Source organism: Scyliorhinus torazame, chromosome 1, assembly GCF_047496885.1.
Source record: "Scyliorhinus torazame isolate Kashiwa2021f chromosome 1, sScyTor2.1, whole genome shotgun sequence".
Taxonomy (NCBI): domain Eukaryota; kingdom Metazoa; phylum Chordata; class Chondrichthyes; order Carcharhiniformes; family Scyliorhinidae; genus Scyliorhinus; species Scyliorhinus torazame.
This window is the reverse complement of record NC_092707.1, coordinates 267,336,142-267,352,900: the sequence shown is the minus strand read 5'-3', so window position 1 is coordinate 267,352,900 and position 16,759 is coordinate 267,336,142. Positions and strand designations below refer to the sequence as shown.

At 44.6% G+C, this 16,759-nt stretch overlaps 1 protein-coding gene and 1 long non-coding RNA gene across 2 annotated transcripts in view; both read left to right on the top strand.

The window, feature by feature from the left end:
• The first annotated feature begins 8,457 nt into the window (after positions 1 to 8,457).
• foxa2 (forkhead box A2) lies at positions 8,458 to 11,864 on the top strand. The gene is made up of 2 exons (XM_072505842.1): positions 8,458 to 8,854; positions 9,618 to 11,864. Exons 1-2 carry the CDS (start codon positions 8,768 to 8,770, stop codon positions 10,821 to 10,823), a joined length of 1,293 nt encoding a protein of 430 aa, XP_072361943.1. The 5' UTR covers positions 8,458 to 8,767; the 3' UTR covers positions 10,824 to 11,864.
• Positions 11,865 to 15,957: 4,093 nt separating this feature from the next.
• Positions 15,958 to 16,759, top strand: part of LOC140421252 (uncharacterized) — a 42,347-nt gene continuing 41,545 nt past the window's right edge. Inside the window, exon 1 of the long non-coding RNA XR_011946704.1 lies at positions 15,958 to 16,046. This is a non-coding gene — a long non-coding RNA (uncharacterized lncRNA). The remainder of the gene's footprint in view (positions 16,047 to 16,759) is intronic.

Below are 16,759 nucleotides of genomic sequence, written 5' to 3'. Positions count from 1 at the left end.
TTGGAAAGAGCACCCTACCCAAGGTCAACACTCCACCCTATCCCCATAACCCAGTAACTCCACCCAACACTAAGGGCAATTTTGGACACTAAGGGCAATTTATCTTGGCCAATCCATCTAACCTGCACATCTTTGGACTGTGGGAGGAAACCGGAGCACCCGGAGGAAACCCACGCACACACGGGGAGGACGTGCAGACTCCGCACAGACAGTGACCCAAGCCGGAATCGAACCTGGGACCCTGGAGCTGTGAAGCAATTGTGCTATCCACAATACTACACGTGATCTTAGCTGAAAGGCCGAGAAGCGATACAGTTCACAAATAAGGCCTTGCTTGGAGTTGTTCCTTACTGAGTCCTGGCTTAGACTGTTCTCTGACAATGTGACTACATACATCACTCTATGGGCAGTGCCATTCTCCAGTCCCATGAACATCCTTGCTCTGCCGAGCACATTACATTATAATGCATGCACGCACATATCATCACAATACAACAAAATCTCATGTCTTGATAGTTTATCTTGGCTACACTCAATTTATATATGTTTTTAAATTTAAATTAATTTCTCCTTCTTCTTAACTTCATTTTGTAATTTTTTTCAAGTCAGCCATTTCATTGTGTGGTTTTAATGTCTTCTCTGGAGCTTTAATTCTTTTTGTTGATTCTTCTTTTTGTTCAATAGTTCCTCATTTCCTTTTTTCAAAAGTTTAGAGTGCCCAATTCATTTTTTCCAATTAAGGGGCAATTTAGCGTGGCTAATCCACCTACCCTGCACATCTTTGGGTTGTGAGCGCAAAACCCACGCAAACACGGGGAGAATGTGCAAACTCCACACGGACAGTGAACCAGAGCCGGGATCTGATAGGACGGAAATAGATAGCAAAGTAGGTGGACAGGGCAAAACAGATGAAGGGAAATCCTGTCGGACAGAAGGGCAGCACTTCTTCAGGGTAGACATTCCTGGAAGAGTTGTGCCAGTGAATTGAATGCTAAGATCAAAGCAAATGACTGCTGATGCTGGAATCTGACACAAAAGCAGAAAATGCTGGACAATCTCAGCAGGTCTGCCAGCATCTGTGGAAAGAGAACAGAGCTGACATTTCGAATCTGGATGACTCTTTGGCAAAGCTAGAAAGAACTTGAAATAAGATGAGATTTTTAGTTTTATAGAGGCAGGGGGATATGTTGAATTCGGATATGTTGCATTTCTCCAATAATCTTGTAATCTGTCGCTTATCCAGCGATGTCCACTTTCTATGTTCTATGTTCTATGTAAAAGCATCGACACACTGTTCCTCAGAACCATGCTGATACCTGACATAATCAGACCTGCGCTGTATATGGGAACCCAGAATATATGCTTGGTGGGTTCAGCTGTGAGATGGTCAGGGTACAAGGACTTATACAGATTATTTATGGGATGTAGGTGTCATTGGCTGGGCCAGCATGAATTGCCCTCAAACCGAGTAATGTGCTTGGTCATTTCAGAGGGCAGTTAAGAGTTACCTCTGGAATCACTTGCAAGGACAGCAGAATCGCCAGTGGTTTCACTTTTTAGTGGTTCCAGCTTTTTATTGAATTCAAATTTGCACTGTATGGAGTTTGTTCAATGGAGAAAAGGATGTGGCTGCCTCCACCTGCACCTCCTAACGTTAAGGGGCAGGTGGGCCATGACCAGGTCCTTCGAGGTGGTATGGCATTGACAGCACAGTTGATTCCAGTCCTTATTTCAAGTATCTAATACAGGGTTTTTCAAAGCGCAGGTCATGGCCCATGGGTGGGTCACGGAAGGTTGTCTGGAGAGCCACGGAGCGATCAGTTGCTGCGTTCCTGTGGTGGTCCCGATCACAGGGGAAGTGCAACTACCGGTATGTATTTTTGAGATAAGCAGCTGGTGCTGCCTTTTGAATGAGCAGGAAATAAGGCTGTGTGCATTCTTCCAGCCATAAGCGGCAACAGTGAGCAGGTCATGTGCCCTGCATTACACTTGGTGTCAAGTGGCCGCTATTTCCATGCTTTTGGCTCCATACTATGGAAGAGAGCTTCCATTTTCTAGCTGCTGGCAAGTAAGGCAAGAGGACAGTGAAGATGAATAATTTTCTTACAAGTAAGAGACAGCCAGAGACACAAATAGGCAATATGCCTACTGGACAAAATCTCACAACTGAATCTGCAGGAGAGGGCTGCGCAGGAGAGTCCAGGACAGGGTAGAGCAGTGCTAGTGTTAGCTCTGTACAGAGCTCCAGGGCCTCTGATTAACTGCCTATAAAGAATAAACTTAACTCTGGAACAAAGCAGTATAAATATGATTTCTTGAGGTGTGGTTTTGTTAATTGTGTCAATGGAAGCAAGGATGCAAAGCCCATGTATGTTATATGCAGGGAAGTACAGGCAAATGAGAGAAGATGTTTCAGAGTTTGAAAGAGAAGTGGAGTGTGGTAAATTCCTTTTGAGGGTGAGACCCCAGAGTCAGTTATTAACTTATAACTGACTCCACATGAAAAGACTATGCTGATGTAGCTGACCTGTGATTGCACATTAAAAACACGCCAAGTGCCCATCAGGCTCTCAGCATTCTGGAATAGCATCTCCCAGAAGTATCAAGTGCTGAGTAAAGCAAGCTTTTGTTGCTATTGCCCTACACAATGACCTACATGTGCGAGGTTGGATTTTCCGTTCTCACAAAGATGAAGAAGGCACAAAGGAACTGGCTGAAATCTACAACTGATATGTGCATTGCCCTCTCCTCCTGTGAACCTGATTGGAGTGAGATTGTAAGAACCAAGCAGGCTCCTCTTTTGCAAGGTCAACAAACGTGACATGGGTCGCAAAGGTTGGCCGGCGTGGGTCGCAAAGGTTGGCCGGCATGAGTCATGAAGGTCAGATAGCGAGGGTCACGAAGGTCAGCCAGTATGGTTCACAAATATCAGCCAGCATGGGTCATGAAGGTCAGCCGGTGTGGGTCACGAAGATCAGCTGGTGTGGGTCACGAAGATCAGCCACCATGGGTCACAAAGATCAGCTGGTGTGGGTCACGAAGATCAGCCACCATGGGTCACGAAGATCAGCTGGTGTGGGTCACGAAGATCAGCCACCATGGGTCACGAAGATCAGCTGGTGTGGGTCACGAAGATCAGCCACCATGGGTCACAAAGATCAGCCGGTATGGGTCATGAAGGTCAGCTAGTGTGGGTCACAAAGGTCAGCCGATGTGGGTCATGAAGGTCAGCTAGTGTGGGTCACAAAGGTCAGCCGGTGTGGGTCATGAAGGTCAGCCGGTGTAGGTCATGAAGGTCAGCTAGTGTGGGTCACGAAGGTCAGCCGATGTGGGTCATGAAGGTCAGCCGGTATGGGTCATGAAGGTCAGCTGGTGTGGGTCACGAAGTTCAGCCGGTGTGGGTCATGAAGGTCAGCCGGTGTGGGTCATGAAGGTCAGCTAGTGTGGGTCACGAAGGTCAGCCGGTTGACAAAAGTGTGTTCCAGGAGAAAAAAGTTTGAAATTCACTGCTCCTAAACACTTTAAAAAACTGACCATCCTAGATAATCCCCTTCCTCCTCTTTAACGAGAGGGCCCAGATGTAACATTCCTCCACCACTGTCCACAAATTCAGCACAGTATCGTGTTCACAGTCAGAGAGAAGGTGGGAACTGAAAGGTATGTTTTGCAGGTTGTTTTCTAAACCCACTCAAGATCCTTGGTTGTAAATATAAGGGCACAGAGTTCACAATAACAAAGAAGTTAGTTAAACCTTTGCAAATTAGTTTTCAATAAAAACAGAAAATGCTGGATATGTTCAGCGGGTCTGGCAGCATCTGTGGAGAGAGAAACAGTGAATGTTTCGAGTCCTATACGACTTTTGCTCAGAGAGCGAGTCCAGCAGCCAGAAGGAATCGATCTGAGATCACTGACAGGAGAATCTGCAGCGTGAAAGCCGATTCAAATGCAATTTCCAAAAGGGATTTGACAATATACATATTTTAAAAATAATGATTTGCAGAGCTCCCTGTAAAGAGTAGGTAACTGAAACTAATTGTAAAACTCTTTCCAAATGCTGACACATTTTTTTACTGTACGAGAAAAATGTGAGCACTTCAGATCTTTCCTATGCGCGCCAACTATTTTCATCAGTTAAGCTCTGTATTCTTATCCTTATTCCCCCGCCCACCCCCACACACACATGCACACACACACGAATACACACAATTCCAGCCCCTTGCAAGTATTCCAAAAATTGGCGATTTGATTTTAGCGCTGGGAGTCGGATTCTCATCGAATAGGCTGGTCAGAGTGGTCGAATCAGCAGGGGCCGGCCATCAGGGGGAGCCCTTGACCAGCTTTAGCGCTGTTTATTTTTTGCTATGGTGGTGGATATCGTGGAGACAGTTCAAGCACCAGAACTCAAACAAACACCAGTCGCTTCGCGGTCCGTTGAGGGCATTTTTACATCCAGCGGAGTTTTTTTCTCCCCTGTTTTGTTTTTGCTTATGTGATTGCACAGATCGAATTGCTTCCATATTAATTAGAACAATCGTTGGGCAAAAGTGCCTTTATCGGGCATGAAGAGAGAATCGACAGAGGCACGTGTTTTTGTTTTGTGTTGTTGCAGTTTTTTTGCATGAAGGGTCCAGGACGATGAGCAGCGAGGCCAACACACTTGCGTAACACCCCCTGCAGACTGTAAATACAAACAAGAGTAGCAGCTTCAGAGTTGTGACTAGACGCTGTACCTTGCAATCAACATTCGACTGATGTAGTAACTGCTGCTGTAGCAACAACACCCACGCCCGTTAAAAAGGGCGTTTATAAACTTTGTGAGTTAATAGCCAGGGAAGACACGTATCGTCAACCTTGTTTATATCCGTGGGTCCATCTGTTAGCGGTGCTCTGGTGTCGAGAGCTCATATCCTCCCTTAAATCCAAGTGCCACATTGCAGAGGAACTGCACAGGCGCACCCCAAAACATTGATGCTCTATCAGAGTTATTTTGAACAACAATTTAGATTGTCAAGGATCACACACAATGTGCTGATTGAGCCAAATAGATGCCATTATTCCCACCCCCGTTTACTAATGTATTCGGGTTTCGAAAAGACTTTGCGTATGTTTTGTTTAGTTTATTTTGTACCAGTTACGCCTGGCTGCCAATGGGTTTGAGGGGACACATTGGGCAGGACTCTGGCACCAGGTGGGGGTGAAGGTGGGTGGTGTGGGTAGGATGGTATTAAAGCCAATTATTGGCAGAGATATTGCAGCAAACCGTCTCTCACCACCTGACTCGGTGCTCAATCGTTCCAGCCTCGTGTGTGACAGGATTAAAAGATATCCGAACACCTTGAGGCTGCTTTTCTTTGTAAAATGCCCTGCATCCCGAGCTGTTCCGATTTTCAACAGTTGCGAAGGAGAAGCCTCAACTCCACTTTAAAGCAAACCCTTGCACTTGAACACCATCACCCCAAACTTTCTCCTCTCTCCCTCTCTCGTCTAGCAAAGTACAAACTGCAGCCTGCAGTATAACTCTGGTTTTGTCCGCAGGGTTTCCCACTCTGCAGGTCTAGTCACTACCCAGCTTTGTATGTATTGTAGGGGTTGAATGACTATTGCGAGTTAAAGCGGTTTACTGCCCCCCCCCCAAAAAAAAAAAATGGTGCACTATTTCTGAGACGGCCAACACAACGGGTGCCATTTCGTTCATTAATTTCTGTGAAAACCGCACAGTGGTTCAGAAATCCCTCAGAGTCTCCGCTTTGGATGCCCTGACCAAAGTGAATTTTAAACTGGTGCTTTGGAAATCGTTGTTGCACTGAACTCCAGTTAACAGATGCTTTAAAGGTTTGTTGATAAACACATGCACGTAGAGACTGATTTAATATACCAACTCTACCTGGGTATAGTATAGTAACTGAATAGTATTTTGAATAATTGAATAGGATAATATTTGTGTGTCTGTTTGTGTGTGTGTGTTTGTGTCTAGTTTGCGAGTGTGTCTGTATGTGTCTAGTCCCAGTGTGTGTGTCTAGTTTATATGTGTGGTTATGTCTCGTTTGCGAGTGCCAGTGTGTCTGTGTGTCACGTGCGTATGTGTGTGTCTAGTTTGTGTGTGTAGGTGTAAATGTATGTGTTTAATTTGTGTGTGTCTGTATGTGCCTAGTTTGTGCGTGTGTCTAGTGTGCGTAGGTGTGTCTGTAAGTGCCTAGATTGTGTGTATGTCTAGTTTCTGTGTGTAGGTGTGTCTGTAAGCGTATGTTTAGTTTGTATGTGTAGGTGTGCCTGTGTGTGCCAAGTTTGTGTGTATGTCCAGTTTGTGTGTAGGTGCGTCTGTATGTGTACAGCTTGTGTGTATGTCCAGTTTGTGCGTGTGCATGTCTGTATGTGGCTCATTTCTGTGTATCTCTAGTTTGTGTGTGTAGGTGTGTCAGTATGTGCCTAGTTTGTGTGTGTAGGCATGTATGTATGTGTCTAGTCTGTGTGCATGTCCAATTTGTGTGTGTAGGTGTGTATGCATGTGTGTGTCTAGTGTGTGTAGGTGTGTCTGTATATGTCTAGTTTGTGTGTATGTCTAGTTTTTGTGTTGGGGTGTCGGTATGTGCCTAGTTTGTGTGGGTGCTCTAGTTTATGTATATGTGACAGGTTTCTGTGTAGCTGTGTCTGTAAGTGTCCAGTTTGTGTGTAGGTGTGTCCAGTTTGTGTGTAGGTGTGTGTCTAGTTTGTGTATATAGGTGTGTCTGTATGTGCCTGGTTTGAGTGTAGGTGTATCTATGTGTCTCGATTGTGTGTAGCTGTGTCTGTCTGTGTCTGTGTTGCATGTACAGGTGAATCTGCATGTGTCTAGTTTGTATGTGTAGGTGTGTCTGCATGTGTCTAGCTTCTGTGCAGGCGTGTCTGTTTGTGTCTAGTTTGTGTGTGTAGGTGTGTCTAGTTTGTGTGTGTATGTGTGTGCCTGTATGTGTCTAGTTTGTGTGTAGGTGTGTGTCTGGGTCGTGTGCGTGGGTGTGTCTGCATGTATCAAGCTTGTATTTTTGTGTCTGGCTTCTGCATGTAGGTGTGTCTGCATGTGTTTAGTTTATGTTTGTGTCTGGTTTATGTGTGTAAGTGCATCTGAATGTGTCTAGTTTGGGTGTGTGTTTGTGTCTGGTTTGTGTGTGGAAGTGTGTATGTGTGTCTAGTGTGTGTGTCTGCTTTGTGCATGCAGATGTGTCTAGTTTGTGTGTAGGTGTATCTGTATGCATCCAGTTTATGTTTGGTGTGCCTGTACGTGTCTAGTTTGTGTGTTACATGTGTCTGGTCTGTGCGGGTAGGTGTATCTGTATGTGTCTAGTTTGTCTGTAGGTGTGTCTGGTTTGTGTGTCTAGTTTGTGTGTGCCTAGTTTATGTGTAGGTGTGTCTGTACGTCTCTAGTTTGTGTGTAGGTGTGTCTGGTTTGTGTGTGTCTAGTTTATTTGTAGGTGTGTCTGTTTGTGTCTAGTTTGTCTGGTTTGTGTGTCTTGTTTGTGTATGTCCAGTTTATGTGTAGGTGTGTCTGTTTCCAGCTTTTGTGTAGGTGTGTCTGGTTTATGTGTCTAGTTTGTGTGTAGGTGTGTCTGGTTTGTATATCTAGTTTGTCTGTAGGTGTGTTTAACACCCCAAGCAACGTGAGTTACCTCGCCCTTTAACTCAATAATAGAATTATCTCCCATAGGCAATATTAAGTCACGGATCTTTCTGAATTTCTCGAAGGATTTCAATATGTGCATCCTCCCATTGTGGCACAGTGCTTACAACGTTGTCCATGATAGTGAAAAGTTTGATACCGCCCCCCTGCTCAACACATACACACAAAATGAACTAAGCCAATCGTGGAGTGAAGCGTTCACGGTTGCGGTTAACATTAATTTTCGATCGACTTTCCTCGGGTTTCAAAAAAATGTCTCTAGTTTTACAAACGTAGAAGGATGAAGCCGCTTTAGATTCCCGTCATGGTCTGGACAGGGCCCCCATCTGTCACTGGGCTTGGTAAGACTGGCCAGGTTGAGAGCCTTTCGGCTGTGGAAGAAGCCAGTCAACTGACCAAGCACCTCGTGTTTGCAAATCCGTCACAACCCACCGTTCAGGTTTTAGTTCCAGCGGCGGCACATGGATAACCAAACAGTTCTGGGGTGGAAGTGGGGGGGGGGGGGGGGGGGGGGGGGACAAATTAAACATGAAAACTTCCGTACCAAAAACACAATTCTTAAAGAATAAAATAACCATATCATTCCAGCCATGTTGCAGCACGGTCAATTATAATGTGCCCAGTGTTATTTCATATTCACCAAAATAAATTATTCTTGAATAAGTTACACGTAACCACCCCCAGCAGCTCCCCCACCCACATTGCCACCGCTACTATTAATGGGCCAAAATCAGATTAAGGTTTAATGAATCTATTCAAAGGTTCCCTTTTGAAGCTCGGTGGCAGGTGTACAATAGAGAGGGACAGAGCCGAATGCTCTCACGCCTAGGTGTAAAATGATTATTCAAATGGGGCTGCGAGGAAATTGGGGATTGGAGGTTGCTGTTGTGCGCACATTGCTATATCACCGTCCACCTCCAGCCACCCACGTCATTTGAATCCACTGTCATCAGCGGGTCGCTTCGAGCGGCAGTTTACAGCCTAGCCGGCAAAAAAAAACAGCACTCTCCAAATAAGCTATTCCGCAATCCGACACGGGGGAGATCCATCGCCCACAATCTTGTATAAGCAGGAACTTTTTTTCTCTCTCTCTCTCTCCCTCTCCCGAGCCCTATAATGCACTCTGCCTCCAGCATGCTGGGCACAGTGAAAATGGAAGGACATGAACATACAGACTGGAGCTCCTACTATGGCGAGTCCGAGGTAGGTTTCGGCTTTTTTTTATAAAAAAAAAAGCAGCAATCCTCTTTATGTACAAGGTAATATTAGCCTTAAGATAATATTAACTTTGTGATCAAATATTGACTTGTGGCGCTTTCAATTCCTCCACGGTTTGCACCGTAACAGTATTTAAACAATCTACTATTTGTCTAAAATAAAGTTTCTGTTGTACATTTAAATACTTCGAAAGCGCTGGAGACATAACTTATTTAACTCCTTTTTTTTGAGGCCGGTGATTGAATTCAATGTTATTTACGGAAAGTCAGATGTTGAGTTTTGATTTGACTGCCCGGATTTATTGAAAGTTTATGAACAGCTCTCACTGTTGTTAATCCGTACAAATCTACTTTATGGTCTTGTTCAACAGCTCCCTCGTTGTTGCTAATGCATATTTATATAAATATAAATATTTCTTATTGCGGAGTTCGTTCATTTCCAAGCAGGATTTATCGACCAACACAGCAAAACAGTTAAAGCAACCGGACCTAATCATTCACTACCTAGTGTGCGTTTTTTTTTAAATTAGGTTACTGAAACAAAAAAATCATGAAGCTTTTTTGCGAACAAGGAACAAGCAAACCCAAGAAAAGTTGAACTTTGTTCATTGCAACCGATGACAATGCTGCAATTGATGCAGTATTATAGTTAGTGAAATGTTGGGGACATTAACCCGGTTAGTTAACGCGGTAGCAGTTTCTCAGTAATGACCCAATTATTTTATTTTTCATTTTGTTTTCGTTCCTAGGGTTACCCCACCGTGAGCAATATGAATCCGGGGATTGGAATGAACGGCATGAATACCTACATGACCATGTCTGCGATGGGTACCACGGCCAACATGACAGCGGGATCCATGAACATGTCTTACGTGGGCACTGGCATGAACCCCGCCATGACTGGCATGTCTCCCGGAGCGGGGTCAATGAATGGCATGGGAGCCGGCATGACGGCCATGGGCAATGCCCTCAGCCCCAGCATGAGCCCGATGAGCGCCCAGGCCACTTCCATGAACGCCCTGACCTCCTACAGCAATATGAGCATGAGCCCAATGTACGGGCAGTCCAACCTCAACCGCTCAAGGGATCCCAAGACTTACCGGCGCAGTTACACTCACGCTAAGCCGCCTTACTCCTACATCTCGCTCATTACCATGGCTATCCAGCAATCCCCGAGCAAAATGCTCACCCTGAGTGAGATCTACCAGTGGATCATGGACCTCTTCCCTTTCTACCGGCAGAACCAGCAGCGGTGGCAGAACTCCATCCGCCACTCCCTGTCCTTCAACGACTGTTTCCTCAAAGTGCCCCGGTCGCCAGACAAGCCGGGCAAAGGCTCCTTCTGGACCTTACACCCAGACTCGGGCAACATGTTCGAGAACGGCTGCTACCTGCGGCGGCAGAAGCGCTTCAAGTGCGAGAAGAAACAGGCGCTGAAGAACTCGCAGGAGCCCGGCCGGAAAGCGACCGGCGGAGACACCGGCTCCACGGGCAGCGGCAGCAGCTCGGAGGGCAGCGCCGGCAACGAGTCCCCCCACTCCAGCGGCTCCCCGGGCAGCGGGCAGAAGAGGGCCCTGCTGGATATGAAGCCGAGCTCGGCCCTGAGCCCCGAGCACAGCCACCCCAGCAACGCGGTGTCCCAGGCCCAGCAACACTTGATGCATCAACACCACTCGGTATTGTCCCACATCCCCACCGAGGCGCATCTGAAACCAGAACACCACTACTCATTCAACCACCCCTTCTCAATCAACAACTTAATGTCCTCTGAACAGCAGCACCACAAAATGGACTTAAAAGCCTATGAACAGGTGATGCATTATTCTAACTATAGTTCCCCAATGTCCGCCAATCTGCCCATGAGTTCCAAAACCGTCTTAGATTCGTCACCCCTCTCCAGCGACACGTCTTATTACCAAGGTGTGTATTCCAGACCTATTATGAACTCTTCTTAAAAAACAAACTTTCCACCTACAAATGGACTCCGCCGGCTGTGTACATTTGTAACAATGATAATTAGAAGAGAAATGGGAGGAGGATGTGTGTGTGGGGGAATCGTCGTTTTGTGCCCATGCCTCTGAAGATATTTTTGATGTTCTGAAGCTGTTAGCTGTCCAGTTGTTTAGATATTCTGTTTTTCATTTGTGGCGGGGGAGGGGGGGGGTTGTTTTTGGACAAGATGGGCTGTATTGTGTTGAGGAAACGCCATTTTCAATGCTTTCCTTTGCATTTTTTTTCAAAATACACAGGGAGGGTATTTAAAAAAAATGCAAACTCTTCCTCCTCTCCTCCCCCCTCCCCCGCGATATTCCTGTGTATAGTTGGAAATGCTCCCTTGTAGCTTCGCCAGAAAGGACCAAAAAATGAGCGTTTGTTCCGCTCCTCACAAGAAACAAAAACTCGAAGGAATGTTGCTACCATTTTAATGCACACACACACAAATTCTACAAGTAAATTATAGTTTGTGTACGTTTTATTTATGACTTGTAATCTGTCTGTTCTGCTAGCGGACGACCCAATTTTCGGGATTTCTATGACACAGAAGTGTTTTAAGTGTTTGATGTTGACCAATTAACTCTGTCGGGTTTCCAATGGTTTCAGGCAACGCAATGTAGAGAAGGAAGCTGTCCGCTCCCACCAGCGAAAGGTTAATTGCTAAAAAAAAAGTTGCACTTTTCGTAATTCCTTTGAAAGCCCGTCCCGAGCTCTTGGTAAAAAGCTGACAGCCCGGAGACCGCAAATTCCCACTTGTTACATACGAACTCAGAAAGTGATTCTTTTTTTTAATTTATTGTTAAGCGGTAGATTCTAGGTGTGGAGAACTTCCATTTTATTTTATTTTATTTTTGGCTGTTGTTGTTGATGTTGTTTCCCGATGTAACAAACTTGAAATCGCTTTTTTCTTTCGGTTGAAATGTTAACATTTTATAAAGAGAAAATGTAATTAAACAAACACACACAAAAAAAATAAACGAACATATTTTGATCCGGTTAAACAGCCTTTTTTCTTCTTCTTTAACTTCCTCCTGTCAAATTCTATGTTTATTAATCATTTGAAGCAATGTCTAAGTTAGCTGCCTTTTGTTATTCAACACTGAGAAATGCGACGCCTACAGAACGTATTTTTCACGCCCAAGTCCCAATGTTCAAATGTTTCTCAACTACCTTTTTCGTTCAATTAATGTGAAAAAGAACCATCGCGCTGTCCAAATAGCTCTGTTTAATTCTCGGAGTGAAGGCTCCAATCTGTGTACTGACTGGATAAGCCACCTAGAGAAACAGAGCACAGGGAAGTGTGGATTTAATGCGGCCTGTATTCCTGCACAGGTAAGAGTTTTGGGTGCCCCTGTTTCTGTTTGGGGATGGGGATTAGCGTTGGAGCTAGGGGACCGGTAGAGTACTTTCTGGGTCAGATTGCCTGCTACCCACCGTGTATAGAGTGGCGCCAGGTAAAAGGGAGGGGGGGGGGGTGGAGTTTGGATGCTATACCCCTCTCCCCACCCCCACACCCCTGTCTCTTGTCTCTGCTTCAGTTTCAATGGAAAAATGGTGTAGGTTTCGCCCGCTTTGAAAAGCATTACTGCTACTCCAGTGAAGAGGCATTTGGAAGGAATGTTCAACTTTGCATCGATATCCAAAACGAGCCGGTGTTGAGTGACAACCCTTCTTGCAGTTGGGCTCCACGTTAGTCTACGTGTAAATTTATTGTAGTGCGGGTTCACGTTTATTCTTCCCCTCTTCAACCCCCCCCCCCCCCCAAAAAAAAACTACTCAAATAAAACAGAGCATCCACTAATATTCCCATATTTACCCTGGAGAGGAGTGTGCAAAGCAAGCAGTCAACCCCCCCCCCCCCCCTCCCTCCCTAGGTTCCAATCTGAGGTACCTCCTTTAGTTTATTAATCTTTATATTTTCACCATGGGCGCACACCACTTCTGATCCTGTGGCATTTGCGGTTTATTTGCACGGATGGAGACCGGGTTGAACGCTCAGGGAGGGTCCAGGCCGTAAGCAGATGCCTGCGGCTGCAATCGCTTGGCGGACACCACTTAACCGCAGTTTCCCATGTTCAAAAAGGACACGGCCGCCGCTGAATGACTTACTGCACCGATATTGAATTCCTAAATCCGATTATAATTTCAGCATTATACTCCCTGACTTTTCATTTAATTTAATTACGAATTATGCCGGATTGATTTGGCAAGTTTCCTGTTTAACCAACTGTCGGAGCCAACTAGATAGGGCAACCTGTTTTGTGCCTCAATAACTTATAAGTGTGTTCTTTTCACTGGCAGTGCATGGCGTGGCGTACATTTCAATTATTAAAATTGCTGCTCCCCCCACCTCCCTCAGCAAAAAGACGATGCTTCATGTCAAACCATTAACTGCAGTCAGTATTGAGGATTGAATTGAGCACTCTGCAACACTGGCCATCTCCTGCTTAAATCGGAGAGGCTTTAAAAATGCTTTTGTCCCCAGTCTGGAGAATGTTGGAGCTGATAACTGGTTGCCTGCTGGGGGAGGGGGAGGTGAGAGGGCGAGCGGAGGTGGGGGGGGGGGATTCACCCGTTTTCGTTCCATCTCCCAACCGGCAGCATGGTCGAGCAAAGATAATGGCTGCACTCGTTCCCGGTATCCAGTGCTTCTCTGAGTGCTGACTGTCAAAAGTTACCAGATGCCCATTCCGTTCATTTCAAAATGAAGGTTCAAATGGAAACCTCTGCAAAACCCCACACTGGGCGCCAGCATTTCGATATGACAGAAATGACACAAATAAATGGAAGGTGTACTGAAATGGACAAGATTATCATAGATCATCATAGAATTTACAGTGCAGAAGATCTCTCCCCCCCCCCCCCGCCCCAAAACAAAAATCACTGCTTGAGGTGGACCAGACATTAACCTAAGGTAGAGTCGGTGGCCACATTCAGAACGGTGAATCTTTAAAAAGAAATATATACAACATGTTTCCGAGTTCACATCATTCTCAAGGAGGCCCTTCAGCCCCGCGTTGTGTGCACAGACCGTCCTGAATGAGCATTATGATTTAGCGTCATCCTGATCAGATCTGTTTCTGGCTGCTCGATTTGAAACAAATCAAACAAATAAAGCAGATGTTCCGGCAGGAAACTCTGCTCCAACGGCGCCTGGTAATTGTAAACCAAGTGTCAGCGCTTAAATACAGCACATGCTGCAGATTGTGCAGTGCCCCGGAATTGTATGGATTTATTCGCGACATCCATCTGCTCCCAAGCAACTTAATCAAAATAATCAAGAAAGGGGGAGGAGGGGGTGACATTTAGGACAATTCCGACGCAGCATGCACCGTGCAAAGTGTTGGTATGGCGCCACATCACATTGACAATTCTCGGCTTTAACCAGTCTGGTTTTCCTCTTGGTCAGGCTTAACGAGATTTGTCACTTAACAAGGTTACATTTGGGAGAACTGGAACAACCCATCAGTTTACTTCGGTGGAGATTGTGCTAAAAACTGAATTCCATCCCTCACATCCTACTGCCTTTTTCACAAAAAAATGTTATACATTATTAAAGATTGAGAGGTGAGTTTGCCAGCTGGGCGGGCAACAGCTGCAGGGAAGCCGTGTGACAATTACTGTATAGCAACACATATCTTCAACAACCTCAGGTATATCAACACTGGGACTGAGAACCAGGTGAATTTCAACCTCCAAGAATGAACATGGAAAAATCAGTATTGTTTTAAATCAGGACAAATCTTAGATCAAATTGCTGGCATTTCCCAATCCCGGATATAGTTTCCCGCGCGTGAGTGAAGAGTATAATAAAGTACTGTTTGAGCGAAATAGCAACATTAAATCCCCTTCTAATTCCGCATTGTCTCAGCACACCGTTGCGACTGCAATCGCCCAGGAACAACTTGTCTTTCGCTCCGAGGACACACACGTCGCGAGCCAACCATGAAATTTGTTTCATTATCACATAAAAGCCTCCCGGGGAGAGACAGAATACGGCGAGAAATGAGCCAGCGGCGGTGACAAAAGACGTGTGAATGCGATGCTCTAACCTACATGTTCCATATCACAGGACCATTGTCAGGGGCTTGTCTTAAAACTACTTTAAAGTGTCTCTCAGTGCACTGATCCGGTAAGATAAGTTGTCACACTGTATGAAACTCTCTCATAGCACAGCAGGCCAATTTGACTGTTGTATATATTGGATTTGTATGCATATATATAAATGACATATATTTGATGGTCGTGTGTATATACATATATAGATAACATATTTAATGGCAACATATAAATAAATAACATACATTTGATGATTGTGAATATATATAAATAATATATATTTGATGATTAAAATAGCATATATTTGATTGTTGTGTGTAAATAACACATATTTGATTGTGTGTGTATATATAGTATCTATTTGATGGTCTTGTGTATATATATATGAACAACATGTATTTGATGGTTATGTGTATATACACAAATAGAATATATTTGATATATTTGATGGTCGTGTGTAGATTTTATATCTAAGTCACTTTATATATACAAACGCACCCCAGAAGGCCAATTTGATGGCTGTACATACTTAACCATATTTGCATATATGTGTGTGTCTATATGTGTGTGCATATATATACACGAACGTAGATGGATGCACTGCATAAATCCATAATATATATAACATGCACATATATACACACACACAATATAAAATTCCCCAATCCGCTGCCATTTATATCACTAGTTTACATATTAAAGCTTCGAACTTTTTTCGTTTTTGTTTCTTCTATTTTTATTTCAAACGCCCATCCTAAATGTTGATTTTCATTAATAAACGATCGCGTACGATCAGTGAATAAACCCGCGGAAGTAAACATGAAAATCGACACTCTCCATGGAGGGGACATTTTCCAATCGCCCTTTTTGTCAATTTCCACATAGGGTATACCTCCGAATTTCCCCCTCCCTTCTCTGCATTGTGCTTTAAGGAATTTTATGACACCGATCAATATCTTGGTAAAATAATCATTTTGGACCGAGGCGGGCAGTGAAATCTTTGCTTTGTGCTAAAGTCAACACTGCCGGAGTTGAGCTCAAATAATCCTGCGATGCTCCGACTTCTTCACAGTCAGGCGGCTTCAAGAACTGGACTATGGAAGCGGCTGGGCGAGAGGCATCAGGTATGTTTTCTGTAAGGTTGAGCCCGTATTTAAGGGTTTTTAAAAAGAAATGTTAGATGGATGCCGGCAGATGTCAGATGATCCGATCCTAACTGGAGCGCCATTGTGGCTGCCTCACCTGAACTGACTTGTGACTAAAGGCTAAAGCATTTCGACCGTAATTCCACCGCCGTCATGCTATGACAGTATTTAATTCGGATTGAAACTGGAAAAATGCCATTTTTTCTCAGGTTTATCTTTTTGGACTTAATGAGGATTGCGACTAACTAAGTTGGAAAACGATTATAATAAACCAGAGGGGGAGGGGGCATCGACAAACATGCTTGTGTCCTGAAATGAAACAATTATTTTAAATTGATGGCTCTCAGGTTTGAATCCATTTTGCATCTGCGGCAGCGCAGATACCCTACTTGTTTGTGAACAGAAAATTCAATTGTTGTCTTTCAATGAACTGCCTGCTCGCTGCTAAGTAGAAAATTAATGTATTTTTTATCGGCGTTTATTCTTTGACATATTTAACGGGGAGAGGAGGCGCCGCTTTAATTTGATTGAACTAGTAGATTCTCATCCCTCAGTGTGTTGTGCGAATGGAGGAAAGGAAAATGAGCCTCTTATACATTTGACACATCTATAAATGGCTAAATGAAGGACGATTAAAGATATATACCGCTGGGCAAACATGGAGATCGAGATATATTGGGCAACATTAGGAG